The sequence below is a fragment of the Euleptes europaea genome, chromosome 3, assembly GCF_029931775.1.
Source record: "Euleptes europaea isolate rEulEur1 chromosome 3, rEulEur1.hap1, whole genome shotgun sequence".
Classification (NCBI taxonomy): domain Eukaryota; kingdom Metazoa; phylum Chordata; class Lepidosauria; order Squamata; family Sphaerodactylidae; genus Euleptes; species Euleptes europaea.
Genome location: NC_079314.1, coordinates 30,782,346 through 30,799,075, shown reverse-complemented (window position 1 = coordinate 30,799,075; position 16,730 = coordinate 30,782,346). Strand labels below are relative to the sequence as shown.

Below are 16,730 nucleotides of genomic sequence, written 5' to 3'. Positions count from 1 at the left end.
TAGCAAGTTTAGTCTCTATAATAGTGCCTGAGCGCTTACCTGTACTTTTCTCCAGTGCAAATGAAAGGAAGGCATTCTCTCCAGTGGTGGGGAAGGCATTTGGGAATGTTCTTTGGCCAGCCCCACCTGTATCAGCCAGTTCCACGCACGCAGAGTAGATTCCTCTGCAGAAACGTGGCTTGCGGTGCGAAAAGCATGGGGGCAAGGTCACACGCCCCAATGAAAGAATGGAAGAGCCACACCTAGCCAATCTGACTTGTATCTACGTCCAAATCAGCGCATGAAAATATGGCTGATGCGTAATGTTAAGGGATGAGCCCACCCCCGCCAGCCTGTGATAAAATGCATTCATTGAAAAGATGAACTCCAAATAGATAAATATCCTGCAGTCAAAAGCCCGAAGAGCCTTGCAGCATCTTAAAAGAGGAGCAGATATATCATGATGGAAGCTTGTGTGCCACAGCCTGCTTCATCAGATGCATGAAGTGTTATCTCCGTTCATGCTATGCATGCATTTGATGAAGTAGGCTCTGGCACATCAGGCTTTGTGTGTATCCACACACACACACATATGCATATGTGCATACATATGTAGATGTGAACAGCAGATAGACTGGGAAGTTGTAATTAAAAAATGAGAGGGTTCAGCAACCCAAGCGGTAAGGGAGCTTCTTTACTATGGGGCGAATATTTGGAATCAAGGTCAAGCCAAATCAGAGTGGGTACTGTAGAGAGTAAACTACTCCTAGTCTTTATTGAACCCCAGTCTAACGCTATCAAATCTGCACGCATATTCCAGCTTAGCTGTTTCACGCTGGAGTCGCCTTCTGAAACTTTTTATTTGCTAAAGCATGGTAACTATTAAGTCTATTGAAGGTCCAGGGAGGTGGTAAAGCTCCCTTACTGGTTGAGTGTTTCCATTTTCAGTGTCTTGTGATTCTTCCGCATAGGAACAATCCAGTTTGGCCAAAGTAAATGGCAGGAGGGGATGGTTGGCACTCAGGAGTCACTGAACAGAGAACTGTCTGTGCTCTCGCTTTCCTTCTTGTTCTTCATCTTTCTCTTCTTTCTTTTTTTTCCATCCAGGGAGAGGCAGGTCCAATGGGGCCTCAAGGTAGACCAGGTCCCCCTGGCCACGCTGTAAGTAAAATACTCATCCTTGGTTTTAAAAGGGGTGGATTCTTGGCTGTGTTCTTAAGGCTGCCACAGAGTCGTGGCTCAGGCTGTCTCTAGGTTGCTGCTTAAGGCAGCGTGGGCGGCATGCAGATACTTGCAAATTATTGTACCAAAAGCCCACATAGTTAGCTGGCTTCTCTGTTCTGGTCCCTTTCAAAATTGGTGCCAAAATGTGCACTGGGACTATTTTCAAAAGCTAATTTTCAAAAACAAAGTGTTGCTTGGTAAATGTTAACAGCTGCATTTAGAAAACGTTCGCAATTTCAGTAATGTATTCTACTTGTAGACACTGGCCCTGTCCCTCTTAAGTCAGCCTCCCATTGAAAGCAGCAGCCCTTCAGTTGCTTACGTGGGTTTTAATGGGTCTTCAGCCATGATTAACTGCAGCCAGATTGGGGCCACTGAGATTTCTTGGGTCAGGTTTGGATTAGAAAGTTAAAGGTGGATCTTTGAGATCTGGCTGTTTGGATTCCAGCTCTTGCCATGGGCTCTTCGTACGACTTGGCTCAAGTCTCAGCTTCTCTTCTCTCATCTTCCATGTTCACCAGTCATTCTGTGTCTGTGTTACTTTCCTCTGTTGGCCCTTATTAAACACCCTGTGTTTCTTGACCTCTTTCAGGGTCCTCCTGGAAGCCCTGGGCAGCCGGGCCCGGCTGGACTCACTGGAGTTGTGAGTATCCTATCTGCCACTGCTAGTCCCTCATTGGCAGTTGCTAGGCAAATGATCAACATCCAAAACCCTTTTACTTGAATCTCCTCTGGGTCAAACTACATGATCTTTTTTTTTTTTTTGCAAATCAGCTCTGGGTTCCCTGGAGCAACTGCAGGAAATGTCATTTAAAAAATCATTGGGATCCCAATTTGGATCACGACTGCAGCATGGGAGGAGAAGGGGTCCTGCCTTCTGCCCCATATTGTTTGTCTGAGCTGAACCGCCCCAAAAGGGAGTTATTTGCATAAACTCCAAAGTTATGCAAATACCTTCCTATGGGTAGTGTTTCAGCTAAAGAAAATGAGCTCTACACACACATTCTGCAGTTCTGAGCTGAATCGGGCTCCCAACAATTTTTTAATCCCCTGCAGCTGCTCTGAGGCTGCAGGGAAAGCAAGCTGAACTTGAGTTTTGGTTTTTATGTAAGGTTTGCTGAGTTGTCACCTTAGTATATTATTATTATTATTCAGTTTGTTCCTGGTCTTTCCTTCCTATTGGAAACCTGGCAATAAAGAATATCAAAAGCAATAAAATACGTTTTAAAGGGACATGGTATTGGAGGGCTTCTTGACCTTGCTGAGCCTGTGGGCCCTTTTGGAATTCTGAGACAGGACAGTGAGGCACTGCCACAAAATGGCTGCCTCAGGGAGGAGAGCAATCACAGAATATTGGGAGCTTCCCAGTCCAGCAAGAGTCAACATAAGAACATAAGAAAGGCCATGCTGGATTGGACCAAGGTCCATCAAGTCCAGCAGTCTGTTCACACAGTGGCCAACCAGGTGCCTCCAGGAAGCCCCCAAACAAGATGACTGCGGCAGCACCATCCTACCTGTGTTCCACAGCACCTAATATAATAGGCAGGCTCCCCTGATCCTGGAAAGAATAGGTATACATCATGACTAGTATCCATTTTTACTCGTAGCCATGAATAGCCCTCTCCTCCATGAACACATCCACTCCCCTCTTAAAGCCTTCCAAGTTGGTTTGCTCTGAAACTCACCAAATTGCTTCGCTGTAGCCAATTAGCACTGCCCCCCCCCCAATTTTTCTGTCACAACCTATGAGACATACACTGAGGCAAACTGCACATACCACAACCAACCCAGGGAAGGCAGAGCATGGGGCAAATAGGCGCTGGAGTGGGCGGAGCTTCGAAGTCCACCATTTGGAACATCTACACATCTGATCCTGGGGCACCTTCACTTTTGGGAATAGTTTGGAAGAATTTCCTTTCCAGCCACTTGTAACAGAAGAAGTACACCTGACTCCTAAATCTTCTTTTCCCAGGGACTGAAGGGTGAGAGGGGAACGACTGGAGAAAGAGGCCTCAGTGGGATTCCAGGCCAGCCGGGGCCACCAGGCCACCCAGGACCACCGGTGAGTGTGCCATGTGGCAACAGGGAAGCCTGTAGATCAACATCTTGAGCAACTGGACAAAGCTAACCATTTATAAAGAGACAGGAAACAAAAGGGATCTCATGGGTTCGGATTGGGTGAACACATGAAGCTGCCTTATACTGAATCAGACCCTTGGTCCATCAAAATCAGTATTGTCTACTCAGACCAGCAGCGGCTCTCCAGGGTCTCAGGTGGAGGTCTTTCACATCACCTACTTGCCTAGTCCCTTTAACTGGAGATGCTGGGGATTGAACCTGGGACCTTCTGCATGCCAAGCAGAGGCTTCACCAGTGAGCCACAGCCCCTCCCCTAAGGGACTGTGATTAAGGTTCAGATTTGCTATGAACCTGGTTTCTAACGAGTGTTTTTCTGCTCCATATGGAGTGTTCCAGGCCCATGGAGCAGCAAAAACAGAGAAATAACTTCACCCGGTGCTGTTTCTGGGCAGGAAAACAGTTCGGGTTTGGGGAGGCTGAAGCTTTTTCTCTTCCTGCGACAGCGTTCCAAGTCTGTTAGGGCTCTCCTTTATTTATTTTTTAAAAAGCCATTCCCTGAAGCTGCTGTGTGGCTGTGGAGAACCCGAGTTGGGGAACCCAGACCCAACTCATTGAAAACCTGAACACGGCCCCTAGACAGCATTATTACAAGGAAAGTGATACGGCAAACGGGGGTTCGTGGGGGGAGAGAGAGACCTGCAGATCGTTATTCAAGAAAACAGTTTATTCTGGCAGCTGCGACCCAGAGCACTCTACCGAGTAAAAATCTCTGAGCCCCGATCGTACTGAGGAAGGGATATTTATCCAAATTCAAGATATGACAACCCATCAACATTCAGGGTAGGCTGATAACACTCCAGACATCGAGGCGGCAGTGGAGTAATAGTTTCACCCAGTTCTTGTTATGGTTTACTGTATCAAAAGCCTTACAAACTTATATTTAACGGAATCAGAAATAAAAACGATGACGCTTCTGTTTCTTGATTCCCAGGGTGAGCCAGGCTCAGATGGACAAACGGGCAAAGAGGTAAGATGATTGGTACCCATCTGGCCTTCTCCAGCAGCAAATCCCATTTTTGCCCAGTGGTGCAGAAAGGAGCTGTCCCATGTGATACTCCCTGGACTTCCTCGTCTCCCCAGAGATGGTGCAAGTCTTCTTCTGTAGGGAATGGAAGGGGACTCCATTCCCAACATTCACCCCACTAACTACTTATGTCCTGACACCATTACGAGCCTAGTGGGATGCCGTTGGGGGGAATTCAGACAGTAGGGTTGCCAGTTGGGAAATACCTGGAGATTTTGGGGGTGGGGCCTGAGGAGGGTGGGGTTTGGGGAAGGGACGGACTTCAGTACAGTATGATGCCATAAAGTCCACCTTCCAAAGCGGCCATTTTCTCCAAGTGAATTGATCTCTGTCGCCAGGAGGTCAGATGTAATAGCGGGAGATTCCCAGCCACAGCCTGGAGGTTGGCAGCCTTATTCAGCAGGCCTGTATTTTAAATAACCTGAGGTTCTGCCCTTCTTCTAGAAGGCTGAGTCACTGTTAATAATGGGGTTTGTCTTTTTTCAGAGTGCTGGAGCTGCTTGGGTTGCATCTGTCCCCCTCCTAGTCAAAGGGCATTCCAGTCCCTTCAACACCATTTTGCCCGCCCTCGGATGATACTTAATAAACATCTTGTAGCCCGTGGGCAAACCAACCTTCAACTGGCTTACCATTTCCATTGTCAGTCAAGAGTATTGGGTTTTCCCTCTACTATCATACAGGGACGCATTAACGTTCCGGGAGCCGCAGGGGTCAAGGTGCCCTTGAGCAGCAGACTGAGTGTTGGGTTGGGCCCTGCTGAGAATTTGATTGGATAACTACAATGCTGGCAGTGGTATTGAATTAAAATCCTTGCGGACTGCAAGGCATTGTGGGGATTCACGGACTCAACTTCCCTTTGCTTCTTACCAGGGTCCATCTGGAAAACCAGGCACCCCCGGACAATCTGGACACAAGGTAAAGAGAGGGGAGCTGAACCCCCCCCCCCATTCACCTCCCGTTGAGCACCCGACGCCACAGTGACTCTCCTGCTTCTTTTGTTTCAGGGCGAACCTGGAGCTGCAGGGGAGAGAGGATACCCCGGAGAGAAAGGCAGGGCGGGGATGCCTGGGGGGCCTGGGAAAAGTGGCTCCATGGGTCCCATCGGGCCACGTGGCCCTGCCGGGGAGAGAGGACAGCCTGGCCCACCTGGTCCTTCAGGAAATCCTGGTACCCCTGGATTGCCTGGGTCAATGGTAAGGATGATTGCGGGGGTGGGTGCCTTTGTTGTTGTTTTTTGTTGGGTTTTTTATATATTGGGATACAGAAAAAGAGAGGGGGGAAATAAAAAGGGGAGAAGTCAAGTAAAAACAATATGTCAGTGTCCAAGCTTCTACGTAATAATAGATCCATCCATCATCAACTTTAAACTTACGCTATTAAAAATCTCATATTAATTATTAATTTATGGTTCTTCTGAGTTAACATATTAAAGAGCAAAGAGATTGGGAGCACTTCATTAGTTGTTAATAATCAAACTGTGGCTATTGCAATGCTGCTGGTTTTTTTCTATCAATAATCTAAGGCTGCAGACTTCAAATGCTACGTACTGATTTGCAATTCGACCTCTACGCCCGCAAGAAAGTAAAAAAAAAACGTGAATCACGTAAATATTTGTCATATAGTGGTTGCCACATCCTGAAACGCTGGACACCATATACAAGGTGTGAGCCGTGTATTAAGACATGTGGAATATGTTTACATAAAGCCACACAGAATAAAAGGCTTGTATGTTTGTTGTGTCATCATATATCATCTGCTGGCCTCCCTATCCCCCTGTTACTGATCCCCCTACTATTGATGTCAACTGAGGGGTAACCTGCTGCATATACTTGGAAACATGAGCAGTGTTTGGTGCCATCCATATTTTCATAGTTTTTAAGTTTTAAAATTGGGATATTATTGTCTTAAATTTAGTCTGGGGTTTTTTTGGGTAATTTTATTGTTGATTATATTATTGTATTTGCATGCTGTTACCCGCCCTGAGCCGGCTTCAGCCGGGGAGGGCGGGCTCTAAATCACTAAATAAATAAATAAATGAAATGAAATGTCAGGATGCGTATTGTAAAATTGTGTACGTACACAATTTTACGTACACTGAGGAAGGCCTGTAAAAGGGCCGAAATGCGTCTGGTCAGATTTTGGTCATTTTATGTACTAACACCAACTGTGTATGTGTTGATAGAATCATAGAATCGGAAGGGTTGGAAGGGACCACCAGGGTCATCTAGTCCAACCCCCTGCGCAATGCAGGAAATTCACAACTACCTCCCACCCACACACACACAGTGACCCCTAGTAGTATTTCTACTTTGTCTGAGCTTTTTAGGATGCCTGTTTTTTAGGCCCTGTTTTTTTTAAATACAGTCGTGCACAATACATAATAAAAATAGATTTGTTCTTTGATTAGATAGTGTTTAGCTCAACACCTTTGGTTTCCCCTGACTTTCAGGTTGAGTGCTTTTCCTCCTTTTTCTTCCATTGTCACACAAGGGAGTTGCCCACAGTTTGCCAGTGTGGCCACTGAGATTCTCACATCCCATCCTCAAAAGTAGATGTAATCCATGTCGTGAATATGTGGCTGGATCCAGCTCTGGCTGAGAGATGCCAGTTCCCTCTGCCCCTCCCAACTGCCATCGTTGGGAAGAGAGCCAGCGTGGTGTAGTGGTTAAGAGCGGAGGTTTGGAGTGGTGGAATCTGATCTGGAGAACTGGGTTTGATTCCCCACTCCTACACATGAATGGCGGAGACTAATCTGGTGAACTGGATTTGTTTCCCCACTCCTACACATGAAGCCAGCTGGGTGAACTTGGGCTAGTTACACTCTCTCAGCCCCACCTACCTCACAGGGCATCTGTTGTGGGGAGAGGAAGGGAAGGAGATTGTAAGGAGATTCTTCCTTAAGTGGTGGAGAAATTCGGCATATAAAAACTCTGCTTCATCGATGCGGGAGGGCGGGAAGTAGTCATTTAAGATGACATGGTGTCCGAGTCCAGCTCAGATGAGAATCTGCTGCCCAGGGAAACATCTATTTTAATTGCCATTACATTTTTCTTATTCCTGCGAGCCACTTTGGGAATCAGTGTGGGCTTAAAAAGCAGGGGAAATTAAATTAAATTAAATTAAAATTGAAGGAAAAGGCACCGATCGTTAAAGGCTTTAGCTCCTCTGATGCTCTTTCAGATAGTTTTAAACGTCACTAGGGACCTAGTGGTGAGGAGAGTATTGAGTTTGCTCATGGAGAACTGAAGTTTAAATCCTGACGTAGTCTTAAGCTCCTGAGGTTCCTGAGGTGCCTGTAAGCCCACCTCAGCCAGGCCACTTCGGGCAGGTCTCTGGAGAAGGCAGCCTTTAACTTTTCTAAATAAATAAAATACGTAGCCTGTCGCACAGGGTTGTCGTGAGGGTAGAATGCTGCTCTGAGTTTCTTGGATAGAAGTGCAGCAAAATGGAAAGGCAACACAGAAATCCTTCCTAATAGGTGGGCGGCGAAAGAGGTTTGAGTCGGGGAAGGGCTCCATGTTCGACCCAGGCCCTCTAACATTGTCGAAGGCTTTCATGCTCAGAGTTCATTGGTTCTTGTAGGTTATCCGGGCTGTGTAACCATGGTCTTGGTATTTTCTTTCCTGACGTTTTGCCAGCAGCTGTGGCAGGCATCTTCAGAGGAGTGTGTTACTCCTCTGAAGATGCCTGCCACAGCTGCTGGCGAAACGTCAGGAAAGAAAATACCAAGACCACAGTTACACAGCCCGGATAACCTACAAGAACCCTCTAACATTGCTTGTCAGTGTGGTGTAGTGGTTAAGAGCGGTGGTTTGGAGCGGTGGACTCTGATCTGGAGAACCGGGTTTGATTCCCCACTCCTCCACATGAGCGGCGGAGGCTAATCTGGTGAACTGGATTTGTTTCCCCACTCCTGCACACGAAGCCAGCTGGGTGACCTTGGGCTAGCCACAGCTCTCTTAGAGCTCTCTCAGCCCCACCTACCTCACAGGATGTTTGTTGGGGAGAGGGGAAGGGAAGGTGATTGTAAGCCGGTTTGAGTCTCCCTTAAGTGGTAGAGAAAGTCGGCATATAAAAACCAACTCTTCTTCTCCTCCTCCTCCTCCTCCTTCTCAGAGGCAGAAGTGCTTTTCCCATAACAGAGAGGGTCTGACTGTTGCTTTTTCCCATCTCTGTTTAGGCAGATGCTGTAAATTATGATGAAATCCGACGATTCATCAGACAGGAGCTGAACAAAATGTTTGATGGTTGGTAACAGAGGCTTTTCTTTTCTTTTTTGTGCAGGAAGGGTTGGGTGGTAGTTTTGAGACTTGTCTGAAGAGATGAAGGGCACCACTGAACTAGCAAGTAGAAAAGAAGGGGCACCCCCCCCTTGCTTACTTGGGAGATACCAAGTTCACCAAATAAGGGGGGGGGATATCTACAGATAGATTCTCAGAATTGCTTTCCATATACTGAAGTCACAAAACATGTGCAGCTTTGCGGAAGTCCTGCTCGTTTCTAAGGAACTGATGCAGGTGACTTGCTTGGGCATAGCTCCCCTCCCTGAACTATGTAAACACAAAAGGAAAAATATACAGATAGATATTATGTATCCTAGTGCTTGTTCTAGAGCAGTGGTTCCCAACCTTTTTTTGACCAGGGACCACTAGGACTTTTTTTGTTCGGTGCAGGGACCCCAAGGTTCAAAAATTCTGAGAATTTGAAAATAAACTTTAATCATAACTGTTAGTTAAACATTAAACTTAGAATAATATTTGAATATATATATTTTATAATAGAGAACTTTTAATTGAAAATATTAATTTATTATGGGTTTATAACTTTGTTTCGCGGACCTTAATTTAGTTCTCGTGGACCCCTGGGGGTCCACGGACCCCCGGTTGGGAACCAGTGTTCTAGAGCAAAAACTTACCGGTCCCTTTCCTTTCATTCTTCCTTTCAAAAGGCTGAGAGATGGTAAATAGGCCAATGGGTGAGGTTGTGCTATAGCAAAGTAACGTTATAATGTCCCACTGCCACTTATCCATTTCAAACTGCAGTTCTTCTGAATTCCCAGTTTTCTTTTTTAAATGAAATCTCCAGGATTTTTTGTTGAGGAGATAAAAAGGGAAAGGTACAGGAAGCTTTTACATAAATTGCCTGGAAAAGAACAGGGAAGGGAAGCTGCAAGTCTGCTGGAGCAGACCAGGCATTCACTGTTCCACTAGACAGTTCAAACTCTAATCACTCATTGATTCCTCCATGTATCAGCTAAAGGAAAACAACAGGTGTGGGGCAGTGCAGCAGGAAGAAGGATACCGTTTGTATGTTGATATTTTGCTATTGCAACGTGCACGATGAAACAAAAAAGGGGTTGGCCGGTCACCATATTGACTATGTCCCTGACTCAGCAAGTTCGTTGCAGAGCGCATGTGCAAGGGAGAAGTCAAAAGGAAAAAAGAGGGAAGAAAATGCACAGGGAGCTGCTCCCATGTGGACGCTCTGTTGCACATGTGTCTGCATTCACAGTGACCATGCAGAGTCCTTGCCATTTGGAAGCAGCCTGAGTCCTCCAGTCTTGCTCTCGTCCTTTAACCATACATTATCCCTGGTGGAGAGCCCTCCCCACCACCGGCTCCCGTGGCCGCAACCGCTTCCCCCTTTTGTCTCCCCCTGCAGAGCGGATGGCGTATTACACCTCCCGGTTACAGTTCCCTGTTGAATTGGCGGCCCAGCCGGGAAGGCCAGGGCCCCCTGGCAAGGATGGAACCACTGGGCGGCCAGGACCTCCTGGTGCCCCAGGAATGCCTGGACAGATCGGGAGAGAGGGGCGGCAAGGACTGCCAGGAATGAGAGGTAAGCTGTTCAGTTTATAGCCCGTTTGGAAGCGGGTGTAAGGAGTCTCCTGTAATTAGCTGCAAAGGCAACCTAGTTTGGGCAGTTTCAGTGGCAGCCTGAGAATTGTGAATTATGGATTGTCCCCTTTGCTCCTGTTGGGTCCTACACATGGGTTTCTGCGTCTGACCATTCCAAAGCGATGTAGGCCTGGGTCTTTGACACGAACCTCGGCATCTGTCTCAAGAAGGACAATGCTGTAGGTGAAGCAGATGGATTTCCCCTTTGTGGCTTCTCTGCTCCATTCTCTTTTCTCTTTTTGCAGGTGAACCAGGTGCCAAAGGAGAGAAAGGAGACAAAGGGACTGGAATTATGGGAGAGACTGGGCCCCCCGGCACTCCAGGTAAAGGCCCCTGCGCAAAAAGTCCTTTTTTAATTGGCTTTTCATAGTTTGACTGTGCATTTTGGGGACAGGGCTCATCTTTGTAAGGCGCTGAGAGAGATTTGTATTTGCTGCAGATCCACGTTTGTTCCTTTGGCTATATTTCAGTCTCTTGTTAAGGATCTTCTAACCATTTAAACCCCGTGGCGCAGAGTAGTGCCCTGCAGTACTGCAGTCAAAAGCTCTGCTCATGACCTGAGTTTGAGCAAGATGGAAGTCAGTTTCAGGTAGTCGGCTCAAGGTTGACTCAGCCTTCCATCCTTCCGAGGTTGGTAAAACGAGTACCCAGCTTGCTGGGGGTAACGAGTAGACGACTGGGGAAGGCAATGGCAAACCACCCCATAAACAGTCTGCCTAGTAAACGTTGGATGTACACTTCATGCACGTGACAAAGTGAGCTCTGACTCACAAACTGATACTGGAATACATTTTTCTAGTCAGTGCCACGGGACTGCTGTCTTAATCCTTGTTTGTGACTGCAAGGATGAAGCAAGGGGGCGGTCTTTTTTTTTTTTGCCCCCTAGATTAGTTAAGAAGATTATGAGGGCGCATTCTGGTTTGTGCGCTGTCATTGTGAAGGCAGCTGTTAACACACCTTGGTGCAGCAGCTAGAGAGGGCAAAATGCAGTGGATGATTCTGTAAACGCACCCTTTTCTCCAGGTGCTTGTTTATCTTAATTGTGAGGGAAAGATGCTTTGGCAATGAGCATTGGTGGCTGGTTCATGTTTCTGGAGCCAGGAATGCAAGTCATGTCAACGTGTGCATTTGCACCTGAGACAATCTGAGACTTTGCTCGCAGCTAACAAAAGAGAGAGGCAGGCTGAGTTTTGCCATTGACTGAAAAGAATGAAATTAGTGAAGTGGAATGGAGAAAAAGCTTGCAGGTATGTAGGGAGGGAGCCCTGACCTAGACGGCCCAGGACAGCCTGATCTCATCAGACATTAGAAGCTAAGCATGGTAGGCCTTGGTTAGTACTTAGATGGGAGACCTCCAGGGAAATCCAGAATTGTTACACAGAGGCAGGCAAGGCGACATACCTCTGTTCGTACCTTGCTTGGAAAACCCAGTGGGGTCGCCATAAGTAGTCTGAGACTTGGCAGCACTTTCCCCACCATGTAGGGTGGAAGTGACACTGTTTTGAATGCTGTCTTTGGCTGGGTGCCTGCCCTGTTCAGCTGCCATATTTGTAAATAAATAGAAGTTGGTTTTTATATGCTGACTTTCTCTACCACTTAAAGGAGAATCAAACTGGCTTACAATCCCCTTCCCCTCCCCACAACAGACACCCTGTGAGATAGGTGGGGCTGAGACAGCTCTAAGAGAGCTGTGACTAGCCCAAGGTCACCCAGCTGGCTTCATGTGTAGGGGTGGGGAAACCAACTCAGTTCACCAGATTAGTCTCCACCGCTCATGTGGAGGAGTGGGGAATCAAACCCGGTTCTCCAGATCAGAGTCCGCCGCTCTTAACCACTACACCAAGCTAGATATTACAAACTGCTCTAAGTCTTCCGTACCCTCTCCCTTCCTGCCAGGGAACAAGGCTTCCCCTGGAGCTGCCCAGCCTTTCAGGAAGTGAAGAACCCAAGACAGCACGTATGATGCCTGCTGGGTTTTATGAAACCTTAACTCCTCTCCTTGTTTTGTCTGCATAGGGATGCAAGGACCTCCAGGATACGGCAAGATTGGTCTTCCAGGGCCAATGGGCCAGCAGGGCATCCCGGGCATCCCGGGACCCCCAGGAGTAACGGGGCCTCCCGGAAAAGCAGGCCACTGCAACCCTTCCGATTGTTTTGGCATGATGCCTCTAGAGCAGCCGATGTATCAACCCAAAAACATGAAAGGGCCTTTAGGCTGAAGAGCCACAGGGACATGGTTTTTTTTCTCCACCAAGGACTCCACTGGGAATAGCCAAAGGTCTGGTCCTCACGACCTGTCGGGAATTGAGATTTTTTTTTTCATTGCTGTTAATATTTTGTCTCCCCCTGCCCTCCAGTGGGGTTTATCTTCTCATGATGGCATTTTAAAAAGAAAATAAGTGCGAGTGTTTGTGTATGTCTCGTATTCTAAAGATATTGTCAATCTGTGGTCAGCAAAGCACATTTTCGAAATGGGGTTTGGGCTTCCTCAAATCTAGTATACTTTCACGGCTCTTTTATCTGTCGCCAAGGGATTATTATTCTTTCAGAAGATTAATAATGAACTCCAAACAGATAAAAGAGGGGCCTGGACTTTGTAATATACTAGACTGGGCAAAGGCAAGTATTTTTGGTAGGTGCTCCCAGTTTCACTGGGACTCATGCTGGAAAACTCTCTCAGAAATCGTGCCCTTTGGCATTAAATTGGAGAGCCTTGAGAAATAGAGTTTGAGGGGGAAAGTTCTAAAATGAAAGTAACTTGCATTTTTAAAGGTGATGACCTTCAAAGTTTCCCCTTAGGGATCTTGCCAATTTTTAATTGTTGGAGCTAACAGTGGGGTATGGTTTTGAAGTCTTTTTTAAGTGCCTTAAACATACTGTCTCCCCTAGATAAAAACAATAAGGATCTTGTTAAATCTCAAGAGCAGCAGAAAAATCAGCCTCAAGTAGAGTAGGGGGCTTGGGGAGGGGGAGGGTCTATGAATGTAATTGCCGACAAGTCGCACCCGACTTATTGCCGACCCCAGCAAGGGGCTTCCAACACAAGTGAGAAGTAGGGGTGGCTTGGCAATGCCTTCCTCTGTGGAGCCTTCGTTGGCGGTCTCCCATCCAAATACCAACGCTGCTTAGCTCCTGAGATCTGCTGAGATCAGGCTATATCACGCGGCCCTCCCTCCTGGGGGGGTCTCCTATATCATGACGCATTTACCTTTTTTTCCCCAAACAGGAAAACATCATTTCTGTTGTGTGAAACATGATGTATGACTGGTCGGTGGGGAGAGTGAACCTTTTCATTTTATTGGAATCAGTGACATTTCTGGAATAGTGGAGCATCACTTCTTCATTTCAATCAGATATATTTTTTAGAAACAAAATTCTTAGCCCCTATCCAAACCTAATCCTGCTTGCTAACAATTATGAGCAGCTGAAATTGCAGAAGAAAGAAGATGAGCTGAGACAGTACGGGGGGAGAATGCCTCTCCAATAGGGCCTACAATATATCCCCCTGACCTCCTGCGCAACTTGAAGGGAATAAACTGCGCATAAAAGCCCTCTTCCTTGCTAAAGAACTTCCTCCCTCTTGTTCTTTTTCTAGAATGATGTTATTTAAGACCTTGAACTAGCTATCTTCCAAGCTGTTTATATTGTACCTGAGTGGCAGGTATTCTCCAGACCTAGTCTGGGATGGAATACTATGACACCCCCTCACACACACACATACACACACCTCATGACACAACATTAGAAAATTGTGTGAAGTGTGTGGCTTGAATCCTTGATCCGAGGAGGGTAAGTAGCAGAGATTCATCAGTGCCTCATCTAGGCCATCTTCCCTAACGGTTAGCCATCCTAATTATTTAAATAAATGGTGCCTTGTTTCCTAATTGGTATCTGGCCTGCTTTCATTTCAACCCCTTGGCTCGTACGCCATGTTTTTGTCTGCCGGGTTACAAAAACGCTTCTCGTGTGAAGTCGGCTTGACAAACGGAGCGGCCGCAACAAACCTACACGGCTTTGAAAAGCCCATCTTTGTTCGGCGCCCGGCATCGCTCCTTTCATTTGAAAACAAGGCCGGAGATTAGAAATAATGGCCCCAATTACAGAATCTTGGCTGCCGGCGTGACAGTGCCACTCGGCTGTGCCTCCGCCATCTCTTTATCATGCAAGGAAGAAGCCTCAATTTCACAGTGAGCAAATTAAACACTTCTTGTCTAAACTTTGGACTCTCTTCTCTTTAATTAAAAGGGGGGGAGCTAGTTTTGCCAACTGTCATTTAACAAGAAACCATGCGCTATTATGTCGGGATAAATGAAGTCTCGGGCAGCTTCACTGTAAAAACAACTTTTTCCCATTCAGCATTAACCTTGGGGCCGGGCTTCTGGGACTGATCGTCGCTGCCAGTGTTTGGAGCTGCCTTTCTGACTCTCTGGCAAGCAGCAAGGCCGCCTTTGGCTCGAGGCTTTTGCCTGGCTACGTTCTGGACAAAATTCAGGGCAGCGTTTTGATTGATTGAGCCCCAAGTGACTTAATTCCAGCATCTCTTAAAAACATTTATTCAATTTAGATCTTGCCTTTCTTTATAAAAGGCTGCATACATGGAAGGGGGAGTGGGTCCCTCCCATCCTCCTCAGGTACTGCCCAGCTCCCAAGACCTATTTAGCTTCAGTAAGGTTGCCTTCAAATCATATCCTGGCACCAGATTCCCCATTGCAGAAAAGGCCCTCTTCAGCTGGCAAAGCAATAGCATCTACTCACTTTAAAAAGGTTGATCCGGCCCTTGGACACTACTGGAGGGTGAAGGGCAATTGAATTTTTGTTCCTGAAGACCTGAGATGAGCCACAGGGGCAGGAGATTGGACTGAAATGGCACGAAATTAATGTTAAAGAAAAAGAAAGCAACCTTAAATGTCATATTGAAGAATAAAATCTACATTATGGTACACCTTATTAAAACATGATATAGAGATGGTCAGTGGGAAAATAGGAAGTAAGCCAAGTAATGGACAGCACCCCAAACAGGTTCAGAAGATCCCAATGTGATCTTGTAAAACTGAACAGATGGTAACGGAAGGGTTGGATCCCACAGAGGAGTTCCACAGATGGAAGCAAATTTTTGCAGACCAGCCCCCCAAGCTTGAAATCCCCCTTTCCCCAGAAGCAGCATTTGGGGGGGGGGGGCATTTTGGAATGCAGCAGGGGAGAAGGGGAGGAATCTCTTCTATCTGTGGAGATCTCCAGTGGATCCAAGCCACATTACCCCAGGCCTTGGGACCACCACTTTGAAAGTCCTACATTTTTGCCATTCACTGTCGGAGTCAGAAATCCGGTGAATACTTCCATGCGGTGTGTGGGCATGTTGGGGGAGCTTGTTAATTTAAGGGCAGGTTGCTGTGGCTACTCAGTGAGAAGGAAAGGCATTTTGCATGTGCCCAAAAACAACTCTCTGTTATTATGGCATACATTGTGAGCATGAACCCTAGTCGTGAAAGATAATCTGGGACTGAGCAAGGTCTCTCTTGGAAGGAGGCCCCCTGGGAATCTTTGGAAATAGGCAAATCATGTGGTTTATTTTTATGTGACGGCTGGGTTTTCTCTGGTGTAAGCAAGGAGCACAGAGCTAATATTTTTCTGGGGCTCAAGGTAACTTCCCATCAGCTCTGGGCTAAGTCTTGGAAAAAAGTGTTGCACTTTCCTGTAACTGCTGTTCATTGAGTGTCTTCTGTGCAGGCACACACTGGACTGCGCATGAGCAGGCCTGGCCAGGGAAAGATCTTCTTAATCTACTAGGCGGTGCCTGATCCTCAGTTGGAGCCATTGCAACCATTTCCTGCCTAAATAGTCACATGGTCCAACAGAATGTCACCCCCTTCCCTCAATTCCTTCATTGCCGCTGATGGAGTAGGTCGTTCTTCAGGAATTCTCCTTGTCAATTTACCCCAGGAAAAAAATCCTGCTCACTTTCTGTGGTATTCTCCTGTGATCAACATTCCAGTAGTTTTCACCGTTTATTTGTCCGGATATCTTTGACTGTGTTTGTTCAGGAGGGAAGTTTCTTTATCGACGCCCCCCACCCCCATTGGCAGGGGGACAATACTATACCAAATGGCACAGAAAAGCCTTTTTAAAAAATGTGCCCAGTGTGGGGCAAAGATGACACAGACTGACTACCGTAGTCTCTGTCTACTCTGCTTGGGCAAGGGCCATAATGTTGCCTTAAACTATAATAATAACTTGGCAGCACAGAACTTCTGGGTAGTGGCGGTCTGACGCTGGACCCATGCCTAGACAGAACTTCCAAGGGGCTCTTGCCCCACAACAACATGGATGGATCTGTGGCAGGGTGGGAAGAACTACGTGTGTTTCCACACGAGGCTCCAATCTCTTTGTCTTGCTTTACATGCCCCTTCCCCACACATCAGATCCAAGGAACGTTTTCCTCACCTGTTGTCTTCTGGTAGTCCAGACCT

At 46.9% G+C, this 16,730-nt stretch overlaps 1 protein-coding gene across 1 annotated transcript in view; it reads left to right on the top strand.

Annotated features, from left to right (window-relative positions):
• Positions 1–12,742, top strand: part of COL16A1 (collagen type XVI alpha 1 chain) — a 133,820-nt gene extending 121,078 nt beyond the window's left edge. The window contains exons 57-66 of the mRNA XM_056846435.1: positions 1,087–1,140; positions 1,796–1,846; positions 3,176–3,265; positions 4,274–4,309; positions 5,237–5,281; positions 5,371–5,559; positions 8,547–8,613; positions 10,028–10,204; positions 10,509–10,586; positions 12,280–12,742. Coding sequence (XP_056702413.1) covers positions 1,087–1,140; positions 1,796–1,846; positions 3,176–3,265; positions 4,274–4,309; positions 5,237–5,281; positions 5,371–5,559; positions 8,547–8,613; positions 10,028–10,204; positions 10,509–10,586; positions 12,280–12,482 — 990 coding nt within the window. The 3' untranslated portion in view covers positions 12,483–12,742. The remainder of the gene's footprint in view (positions 1–1,086; positions 1,141–1,795; positions 1,847–3,175; positions 3,266–4,273; positions 4,310–5,236; positions 5,282–5,370; positions 5,560–8,546; positions 8,614–10,027; positions 10,205–10,508; positions 10,587–12,279) is intronic.
• Positions 12,743–16,730: the final 3,988 nt, after the last annotated feature.